The following is an 11497-nucleotide window of genomic DNA, read 5'->3' on the forward strand; positions in this document are numbered from 1 at the left end:
TTCTCCTGCTCCTTGGATGCTGCCTGACCTGCTGCGCTTTTCCAGCAACACATTTTCAGCTGTTGATAGCAGGGCCAGCATTTAATGATCATCCATGGGCTTGGGGAGGTGTTTCTGAGCTGCCAGCATGAACTCAGCAGTTCAAGTGCTATAGGTACACCCACAGTACAGTCAGGTGTAGAGTATCTGGATTTTAACCCATCGATGATAAAGAAACAGTAATGTAGCTTCAAGTTCAGGGTGGTGACTTGCAGGGGACTTTTCAGGCTCTTGTACATGCTGTCCTAGTTCTCTGAGATAGCAGAGCAAGTTTGGAAGGTGCTGTTGAGAATCTTGGAGATTTGCTGAAGTGCATCATCAAGATTGAAATACCATTCACCACCAGTGTTTTGCGCAATTTTAAAAGTAGAATATGTGGAAGAATCAATGGTAAAAACATAAGCAGCAGGACTTCAGAATAAATAATGTTAACTTATATTTTTAAGTTTTGGTATACTGACAGGTAAGATAATGATTCTAAAATATGCACATGGTATATTCAACATCATGTTCAGGATAAACATGACATAGTTAAGAGTTAACAGGCAAGCTGTGGTCTAAGTTACACAAACTACTCTTAAAATGGCCAGTGCAATCAAGACAGATGTAACCCAGATGTTAGTAGTGCAATGAGTCTCAAATCTCCTTAAAACTCTGACTCTTTGGTGAAGGATTCCAAATCTTCACTTTTGAGATCTCTCCTTGGAAGTCCCTCAAAGCCACTTTAACTCGGACTGCCTCAATGATTGCTGGCATTCTGGTAGTTCAGTTTTTGATCCTGAGACCATGTTCCCTAGGACTGTTCCCAAGATTCTAATTACCCACACAATTTCAATTTTAATCAAACAAGCTGACAGTGATATTTCTCCAAATTCCAATCTTTTCAGCTGCATCAAGTAAATACTTTCTGTGGGCTTCCTTCACGCCAATCTCAGCTACATTGAACTAGCAATGGCTCCCAGGGCTTCTTCTCAGCCTTAACCTTTGTCTCTGGCATGGAGCCATAATTTTTTATGATTTCTCCTGAGTCCTAAGAGCTAACAACAGCATTTTCCGTCTGGACCTACTACTCCTGCTTCTGTACTGCCCTAGCACAAGAATACCATAACATCTCTCCCAGCAAATAAATTGCAAATATAAATTGAAAAACAAAAACGTTTTATAGCCTCATTTTTCTTCTTGATGCCACATCCTTCTCTGAGCTAACCTTAACTTGACCTTAAAATTAATATTGTATTACTATGTTTGCTTTGATTTGATGAAGTAAACGGTTTTTACAGCTTTTTTGAATGTTTTTAACTAATTTAGTTGTACTCCCAAAACAATCCTTCTGGATTGTCATCACTGCAAGCAATGTAGACTCATCTCCAGCTCAGCAAGCCCAGCTGCTGTTTCTGATCCTACCTTTCCAGCTGTTAACCTCTTAAAGTTCCCAAAACTAACATAATATAGTGAAACACAGGAACTAGACAATCTCAACAAAAGAATCCAATCACCTAGATGCTTGGTAAATGTTAAATGTTATAGGAGGAAATTCTTCAAATAAGGAAAGCATATCATCACAAGGGAAAGATTGTCACTTTAGTAAGCATCCTAAATGTCTTATGCTACTGGTTCAGCTCCTGGTAGAGAGTGTTTCAGAACAGGAACTTGGATTCAGAATTTGATTAAAGACAATGCAGCAGGAAGTTATGATAAATTCCTTTGGACCAGTGCATTACCGAAAGTTTTCTTGTGTGTTTGGCTGTAGATTTAATCTTCTCTTTCAGAGCTGCAGAGCCAGCAAGATATATATAGTGATAAATAGATATTCCACCAGTGATAAAGGGATATGAAAAAGAATCACAGTCGTAACACAACCTGAGGAATAGCAATTTAACTTGAATTTTATAGAAATAGTCTTTAAAGTTGATACAAACAGTAACCAAGGTGTAAAATAGAGTGTTATATCGTAATGCTTGCTCAAAAATGCATTGCCTTCCGTACCAATGTCCTTGTCATCTTGTCACCTAAAAAGTCAACATTTAATATTATAGTTGACACGAGGCAATAATGATCTTAGAAAGCCTCCCCAGAAGGAAAGGCAAGAATGTTGGCTATGACCATGGTAATGCTGCTTGGAATACCAATGGTTATTTCAAACAGTCCTGCTGTCCACTGGCCTCACCAGATGGAGCCTGCAGTTGTGTGTCACTTGTTTATTACATCCTGTTAAGATTAGTAGCTGCATGGCCAGATGGGTCTGTGAGCACAGCTGTGAATACAGGAAAATAAATGGAAGCTCTCTTTCACAATCTTAGCCTCTTGAGATGTACGAATGTTGAGATTAGGACAGAAAAAGCCTCTTAAACTCTCTGCAGATGTTTTTGTTATAGATAAACTGTCCATAAACATTTGAAAAGTTAAACATTATATGGGGCTTGTATGAATGATTTTAACCAGTAAATTTTTGGGTGATGCTGCAACACAAAAAACAGTTTCAATCTTGCAATTATTTTGTAATTACTAAAATATCTTGTAATTATTTTCTGTTTATCTGCTGCTTACTTTCTTCCATAGCCTAAATTCCTCTGCTTAGGTTATAACTTAGTCCAGGCCAGAGTTTTATTTTGATAGTCGTCTGTGCCAGTTCCAGGTCTGCCTGAATCTGATTTCTTCGGCAACTTATTTTAAAGCTAGGTCCTTATCCCTTACAACTTCACAGAATCACAGAAGTGTTACAGTGCAGAAGAGGCCATTTGGCCCATCATGTCTGGAGTTGCTGGTCCAATGAGCATCATTGCCGAGGAGCCAGTCTCCTGCATTTTCCCCAGACCCTTGCACATTATGTTTATCCAAATAATCATCTGGTGCCCACTCGAATGCCTCACAATTGAGGAGTATTCCACTCTCCTGAAAAATTGCAGTGAGTTGCACAATTGACAACAGGTTAAATTTTCCCAGAGATTGTCCACCTCTTCAAATATTTTTCACACACATGATTCAAACTCATCAGGTACACAGTTAGACTCCTTTGTTGTCCTGCTACTGTTGCCACCTGAAGACTGAAAATGTTAGGGGCCATAATTCCAGCTGTCTTGATGCAGCTCACATGGAACCCATCAGCATTGGCATTCTGTTCACAATGTCAATCAGCCATTCCAAGTAAATTCCTGAATGTTTCAGACATTTGCTTGGACAAATGGACTGAAATCCTGTGCAGTCACTCTCTGCTAAACCTGGGGTTCAGCTGCATGAGGGACCATTCCCTCAACCAACCTTCGCTAATGCTATTTAAAAGACCAGGAACCTAATTTGTAGATAAAATGTTTTTGACTTACTTTTGCTTATTGCATGTTTATGGGGAAACTTTGTGGCTGTAGTCTTTGAAGTGAGTTGCAGCGTACTTTCAGAAAGTCTGGAGGAATCAGTGACTGACCTCTGCACAAGCTAATGAGGGGTGTGCTTACAGTACCTCTCGGTGTGCAACATCACCAAGAAATGGAGCAGACGCTTCAGAGATGGAAGGTTTTTAAGAAATGGAGGAGAACTGGAGCTCTCCTCCTTCCCTCCATGAGTTTTTAAAAAAAACCTCTCTCACCTTAACCTGTTACTGTCACACGAGGGTAAGGACAGCACTTCCAGTAGATGTAAAAGTCGCAGCTACACACTGGAAGGGATTGGTTCTTTGCTCTGTGACATTTCTTTTGCCATATCAGAACCAGTCAGATCAATACTCTTCAACAGTGACAACACCAACGCATCAAACATGTCAGTTTTGTCTGTTAATCAGCATTCTCCTCAATACCATCTCATTGACTCCTCATCTGTGTTTCTTACTACAGAACCCCTCTACAACCACACTCGCCAGGAAGCTGATGGACAAACATCCTTTCCTTTCTTCCCTAACTGTAGCTCACTCATGCCTGGAGACTCACCACATTGCAAATCCTGACTCTATACTAACCTCTGAAGACCATGCAGTGGCAATAACTGAGCTGGTGCCTATCGATGTCAAGTGATGCTGCTTCTCTAACAGCAGTCTGTGCAGTCCTGTTCCTTTACTCTGAGGGTCCTGCGAGTGCAGTACCTGACAGTTCTTGAATATTTGAAAGCAAAATGTCAGAAGGGAAGGGTTGGGGTATGAAGCAAAGAGCCAGAGTCACATACTTCTGCAGCTTGTACTTCATGTGAGATAGCTGAATGAGGTTGGAAGTGAGAGTTGAAAAGGGACAAAAAGCAATAATATAGCATCATTCTGAATATCAAATGCGACTAGCTCAGCTGCAGCCAGCCTCATAGTAAAGAAACATCATCCACTTTTTAGAGCTCAGGGATGAAGGTATGCCTGCTTCCTGTTGGTTCTTTGTTGCAATCTTGTATTTTGTGTCACTATGATCTGCAGGACAGAAGACAGTGTGTGCCAGCAGTGTATTTGAGTGACATGCCTACCGTAGCTGAATAGCAGGAAAAATTTGGAGGCAACACAGGGTGGGTTAGAATCTGTCATTACTGGAAGAGTTGAGAGAGGAAAGTGGACTAGCCAAATATTAAAGCTGATTCCCAAGTGCAGGGCAGTGCAGATGGGTTAAGTGGTGCATGAAATGTCTTTGAAGGTGCATTTGTTGACCTTGACTTCCCTCATGAAGTAATTAAACTTCTTTCAAAACTACAGTCAGATCCTTGGGGCCAAACTTCACGGGTTGACCTCTGTGGCCACCTGTTCCATTCCTTCAGAGGGTAGTCCTCACTCGTAGAAGCAAGGTGTCTGTTATCCTGTTCACTTCCATGACTGTTCACTGCCACGACTAAGACATCCAGCGTCATATTAATGAACTGCAGCTGTCTCTCTGCCCTTGTTCTCCATTCTCATTTGCTCCAGTTACAGTTAGTTGCAGCTCTTTCATCCATTGTAGTTTCCTGTGAAGAGGCACAGAGTTCCTTTAAAAGCTAGAGGCTAGCTGGAGTATGTGCTTGCCTCATATGTTCATAGGTCTCCTCGTATGTATTAATAGCCAGCAGCAAGGTAGCACTGAACTGCATGTAAAGATCATAGAGATAAGGTAGCAGAAGAAAGTATGTGTGCTGCTTGCTTGAACAGGAGCAAGCTGGGACAGATTTCAAATTGTGACCCTTGCCTGAAATCAGGCCCTGGTGAACTTCTAGCCCATTGCTTTTTGGTTGGGAGCTTACCACAACATCTGGAGTTCCAGAAGAACTATTTCTGCTCTGGTGTTAGCAGGGGAGGACATTTTATTTGGCTCATGCCCAGAGTCATTTTCTCTTACTGTCTCTGTTGCTGACATTTCTCACTTCACTCCCATCCCTACAACTGCAGTAATTTGCTGAAGTGTTTCACATTTATTAATGTGTTTGATGAAATTCTGTAGTGTTGAGGTTTCAGAATTCTAGAAATCTGTTCTTCAGGGATGGAAATTCAAGCGTTTGGGAAATAAGCTTGATAAAGAGCATTGTTAGGCTGCCAGTCAGCATCAGTGTGTTGAAATTCCTGGACTACTGGTGGAAAAGCAACTATCGAAGGATCCAGTATCACTAGAGATACAGAGCAATTACAAAACAACAATAGACTTTCAAAGTCAAGTCAAGTTCAAACTGGTGCACAACAAACAGAAAAAAAGAAGAGAACTACAGATTAATCGTCGACCATGGTTCTGGTAAGATCATATTTTATACACATATCAAATAAACTTATTCCAGTCTCTATATACGGATAACATTGGTAGCTTAGCTGGCTAAAAATATTTTGAAATAATTATCATATCTTTGTCTTAAGTTTAGGTTGAAAATATTCATACATCTAATATAAACCATTTTTTAAAAAATCATGGACGGTTTGTTAAAATCAATAAATTAATATCTTTGCAGATTATTCCTCTACATCCAACCCATAGATGCCAGGAGGAGAGATACCATTGTGGTGTCTGAGAAAGAGAATAAATAGGACTTCAACAGAGGAGTGAAAGAATTGGAAAGATTGCCAGAACTAACATCTAAGGAGAAGAGGAGAGACTGGCAAATGCTTTCAAAGCAGGAAATCAATAAGGTCATCTCTGGAAGAACAGATGACAGAGCTGTATGACACAAACCATATACAGTGATCAGGAATGCAATCCCCAAACTGCTTTCTTCTCACTAAGAGATAGAGATGGCAGTGTTCCCAGTTTTAAAGGCACTGAATACATGCACATTACCATACAGTCTGTTTTACATCAGCTGTACAGTAGCCCTTTCTATTACAAGTGTTACAATGAGCCAAACATGCTTGCTCAATAATTAATTTGTTGAACTGAGTTAGTAAGACATTTATTTCTAGGTCAAAGGAAGGTTGTAAGTTGGAATCTGATGGCAGAACACTCCAGCAAAGTGCGAAGGATGCGCTATACTATCAGTAGTGTTTCAAATGAAAGCTTAAGTTGATACCATATTCGCCTTTTCAAGGAAATTTAAAGGTTCCATGTCATTCCCAGAGCAAACATCAGATATACGTGTTGTGTTTACCAACATAACTGTTACTGAGAAGACTAATATAGAATCCCTACAGCAAAGTGGAGAACATGGGCATGGATCCCACTACCTCTTGCATGCTAAGTAAGCACTCTACCATTTGAGCTAATTCCCCAACAGCACAAATTGCATGTAGCATTTTGATGTAATAAAGAACGCGATATGTTTGTTTCTCTGTATGTATTGTAATGTTTCTTGCGTGTCATGTTTATGTAAAATTAATGAATGTTTTTAAGAAAACTTCTATTATACATGGAGTAGCCTCTTTTCCTGAACAAACAGCTAATGGCCTGTTGGGAAGTCCAAAGCATTTTCATTCCTGGCTTCACTTGATTGTTGGAGATGCCAAATAGATGCTCTGTTGCAGCTTGTTGATTTTGGGAGAAAAGGAAATTGATTGCTTCCCATGCTGAGTCAGCTAGCAGATAAGAACATAGTTAAGGGAACAGAGAAAACCTGGAAAGTAGTCCTCAAACATACATGGGTTCAAAGATTAAAATGAAAGAATCCTGTGCCCATCTTTAAATCGCTTGCAATAGCTCCTTTAAGGACTTCTAATTTGGTCACTCAATACTTGGTAGAAATGGGGAGAGTTATTTGACACACTTGTCCCCAAAAGCAAAATAATTATCAGTGACATCTTAATATTGGTATTGGACCAATTTTGATGGAAGAGCAGACCCTCAATTTTTATTATGGTTTAGTTAAGGATCAGTGAGCTTTTATTCAAACTCAAAGTAGTTTGGGAATTAGAGCTCCATGCTGATCAGATTCCATGCGTTGAAGCAACCAGACATAAAGTTTACAATACCAAATCAAAAAAGTAAAGATAAATGTGGGTCCCTTACAGTTTGAAGCCAGGGAAATTATAATGGGGAGCAAAGAAATGGCAGAAGATTTGAAACACAAACTTTGGTTCTGTCTTCACAAAGAGGGCAGAAATGTTAGGGAACCAAGGGTCTAGTGACCCATTGTTCTAGATTCTCCCATAAGAAGAAACATTCATTCGCATACGCCCTGTTAAGACCCCTCAGGATCATAAATGTTTCAATCAATCACCTTTTCCTCTTTGAAACCTCACAAATGCAAGTCCAGCCTGTACAACCTTTCCTCATAAGACAACCCACCCACTCCAGGTGTTAGCTGCCTCGTAAACGTTCTCCTTACTGCTTCAATGCATTTAGATCCTTCTGTAAATAAGGAGATCAATATTAGACATGGTCCTCCAGCTTAGAGTTTTTGCTGATTTCTTAGGATCATGCACGGCAGTCCAGAAGTGGAAGTCAGTTCTGCGAACTGCGCTAGATCCTTGGAGCAACTGCAGCTCTGGAGCTCCGAATGTGCACTCAAGCATGACCTCTCTCATTTTGTATTCACTTCTCTTGCAGTAAAGTTGTATTAGTTTTCCTCATTGCTTGTTGTACCTGTCTACTAATCTGTGTTTCATGGACCAAGGAAACCCAGATCCCTCTTCATCTTAGAGCTCTCCTGTGTCTCATCATTTAAATAATATACTCTTTTCCTCTTCCTCCTATAGTGGACAACTTTATATTTTCCCACATCATATTCTATTTGCCATAGTTTCATGTTTTGGTAGATATTTGCCCACACTTAACTAATTTGTCACTTCTCCCCTTTTCACCTCATAATCCAGCTCAGAAATAAGACAATGTTCACCATCACAACAGTGTGGCAGATACCATATTAATCAGGTGCAAAAACATGTGCATGTGTTCACACAGAAGTTGCTAAGTCCTTCACCATAAAACTATTACCCTCTTTGTGATACTGTTTCCTATGTTCAGTTTATAACACAATTTCATGCAAATTACCAGTCAAGATGTGTATGTTACTGGAAAGACTAGCCTTTAATGGCCATCCCGAATTTCTCTCAACAAGTGTTAGAGGATGGTGGATATTGATTTTGTGTTTTATTAACTAATCCATGAACATAACCACTACTATTCTATTCCTATTGGATTTTCCTTAATTGCATGGACACACAAGGTGTTTTTCTTCTGTTGCTGTATTTTTTTAAAAACGCAGTTCAACAAAGGGAAATTATTTATACTGTTAATATCATTTTTAGTCCAACATTAGTTAAATATCAAATTTCTTTATTGTATTAGAATTTATATAATGGATAGTTAGTTGAAACTCTGTAATAAAGATAAATGGATAGCGAATGTATATGTAGATAATAAAGAATGTACATAAAACAACAAGACTTATTCTTATTCATATTTGACTTTTCATGCTTTTCACACAAAAGCAGCATATTACTTTTCTGATTTTTTTCATGTAGTTCCTATTTAGCTCCTTATAATTGTTTTGGTTCATATTTAAGTTCATCAGTTCTGTTAGGGGACTGTGTAATATTAACAGGGTGAGAACAGTTTACCACCAGTAACATTTTATTGTCAGCAATGTATATGCAGTTATTATTCCAGATATTATCCTTGAAAGTGAACAGTGGGTTTACTTGCTATTTACTTTTTCTTGTTAATGAGAACTGATTTGTTTCAGAATAAGATTTTTCACCTTATTTTCAAATGTGTAGGGCGTAGAAAGAATGTTAGGCATTACAGTGCAAGTTGCATAAAATCTTATTATCTTATGCATTGAATAAACAAAACACATCTTGTGTGACCAAATAGATACTGCTGATGGAAATGTGTCCACAAATTCCTGGCATATCAGGCTAACAATTAAAGTTCCCTGTTCCGAACACTCTCTTAGAAAATCATTCTGTTAACTTCATAAAGAAATGTGAGTTTTGTAAATTTCATATTTATATTTCCTCTTCATTTTAACAGTTGTTTTCAGAGTGACCACATAGATATGTCCACACCTCTTTCAGAAGGTGTGTTTTTAAGTAAGTAGTCTGGCACAGTTACATAAATACAAACACTTTAATTCTTCCTATCTGAAAATAAAAAACATTTCTGTGTTTCTCAAACATATGTGTTTGAAGCAAATTTAAGTAGAAAATAATGGATAGAGAAATGTAACCATATTATATTTTTCCAATATTAACAATTATTTTCTTTTTAGGATGTGGCACTCATCGTTGCAGCTATTCTGATTTTACTTGTGGCGATTTATGGTTTCTTTTACCTGAAATTCACCACAGAAGTAGACCTTGACCTGGATCTGGATGAAAATTCAGAAGTGTAAAAATATTCTTCTCCTGGGAAGCATTGATAACCACTTAAATGGAATTTGCTTAAGTATTTTGGACCATATGGAGACTAATGTGACTTTTACCTTGTATTTGCTAAGAATTCCAAAAATGTGAACAATTTTACATCAATTTCACATCGCTGTGCTTACAAGATGATACAATCTGTACAACTCACCAGTCTGTATTTTAAAGTAGGCATATTTAATTGGTAGTTGTTTTTTGAAAATTCAGTTTACTAATATAGTGAGTAGTTGAGCCATCTGGGCCAGAAATATTCCAGATTCAATCGGTAATGCATGCTAACTTACATTTTACAGCTGAGACAACTGTTTCTTTGCTGAAATTGGTCATGCCCTTTTCAGTTAGGACAGACTATATCAGCTCTTCTTGCTGATGAAAGATCGAATATGGGCATTGGGTAAGAATGTGATTCATTTTGTTATAATAACATCTTAAATAAGTTGCCTCGGATCTTTGACCTGGCTCACAAAAGGCTCTGGATTTAATGGAGTGGCAGAGTCCCTACCTGTACACTGTAACCTCAAGGATAGACTTCAGTGACTCACCCCACTTTCTTTTAATATTCAGAGGGTGTTAGTTGCCTTGAGGCAAGACAGCCCTCCCTATGTGTGTTGAGAGTTCCTCTTCTGAGAGCTCCCAGACAATGAAAAGTTGGCAAAAGTATGATATGGTAGGCCAAGGGATTCACAGTACCCACAGAATTTGAAACTTACAGAGCCTCAAAAAAAGCCAGCACTTGAAGAAAAAGCACTTGAACAATGTATTCAAAAATTAATGAATGACTTTAGAGTTTTAAAACGTCATTGCTTATGGGTCAGGAGAGATACAAATTTGTAGACAGGAGGAGAACAAACAGGAAAATTATATTTGTAAATTGATTGAATCAAATATGTCATGGATCCAATTTGTAAATATGATATTTCGTTAAAAAGTGAACTGCACCACCTACCAGACAACTGTGCAAGAATCAATCCAAATAGAATAGCAGTATCATCATGAGGATGGACAAGTGAGAGCAAATGTAGCCAACAATCCAGGAATCAATAAATAATGGTGCTATCAACTCAGCAAGTAATTTAGGTTTGAAATGGGGAAACAAGCAATGAGTTGGGGAATTCTTTTAAATTAATAGACCGGAAGGTTTAATGGTATAGAGTCAAAATGATCACACATGAAACCGTCTCAATACTCAGATTGATTGTAATTGTACGTAGACACAGATACATGTTCAAAGATTAGCATTACAACAGCTCATTAAATTATACCATACATGAAGCATTGCATTGTTTACATTGAAAATATTGTTTCTATATTTTTATCCTCTTTAATTGAATGTGTTTTTAATATTTTTCAAACTTAATATCTTGACAATTGATGAAAATAATATGGTAATAATGTTTGTATGTTGTGCAGCATTATTGTCACATATTTTAAGCAAATTATATGAACATCATTCTTGTATTTGCTACTAATGTATGCGTGTGTGGTCTATTAAGGTGATTAAAAGTATCATAAAGGTAAAAGTATCATAAAGGTGTATGTTTGTTTGTAATACATATTGTGCATCGCTCAATTATCCTTCATGTGTAAAACAGCAATAATCTATGGCAATCTACATAAGTCAGATGGAAAATTACCTCTTAGTTACTAATTTCTTATTTTACTCTTGTTTAGTTATTTCTAAGTCCATAACAATATTTTATACCTGTTTTTATGCTCCAAAATTGCTGATTACGCATGTTGTCTGAG

General features: G+C 37.9%; 1 protein-coding gene across 3 annotated transcripts in view; it reads left to right on the top strand.

Moving 5' to 3' along the window:
- The window catches only part of triqk (triple QxxK/R motif containing), a 92929-nt gene extending 81643 nt beyond the window's left edge, over positions 1-11286 (top strand). For 2 of the 3 annotated variants that reach the window (XR_006311383.1, XR_006311382.1), the window contains exons 4-5: positions 3864-5693; positions 5905-8616. Coding sequence is in view for 1 of the 3 variants with exons in the window: in XM_043688080.1 (XP_043544015.1) it covers positions 9598-9720 (123 nt within the window). In the remaining 2 variants the exon portion in view is untranslated. Of the gene's footprint in view, positions 1-3863; positions 5694-5904; positions 8617-9597 lie in introns of those variants that run through there. The other variant, XM_043688080.1, reaches the window with a different exon arrangement.
- Positions 11287-11497: the final 211 nt, after the last annotated feature.

The sequence above is a fragment of the Chiloscyllium plagiosum genome, chromosome 4, assembly GCF_004010195.1.
Source record: "Chiloscyllium plagiosum isolate BGI_BamShark_2017 chromosome 4, ASM401019v2, whole genome shotgun sequence".
Lineage (NCBI taxonomy): Eukaryota > Metazoa > Chordata > Chondrichthyes > Orectolobiformes > Hemiscylliidae > Chiloscyllium > Chiloscyllium plagiosum.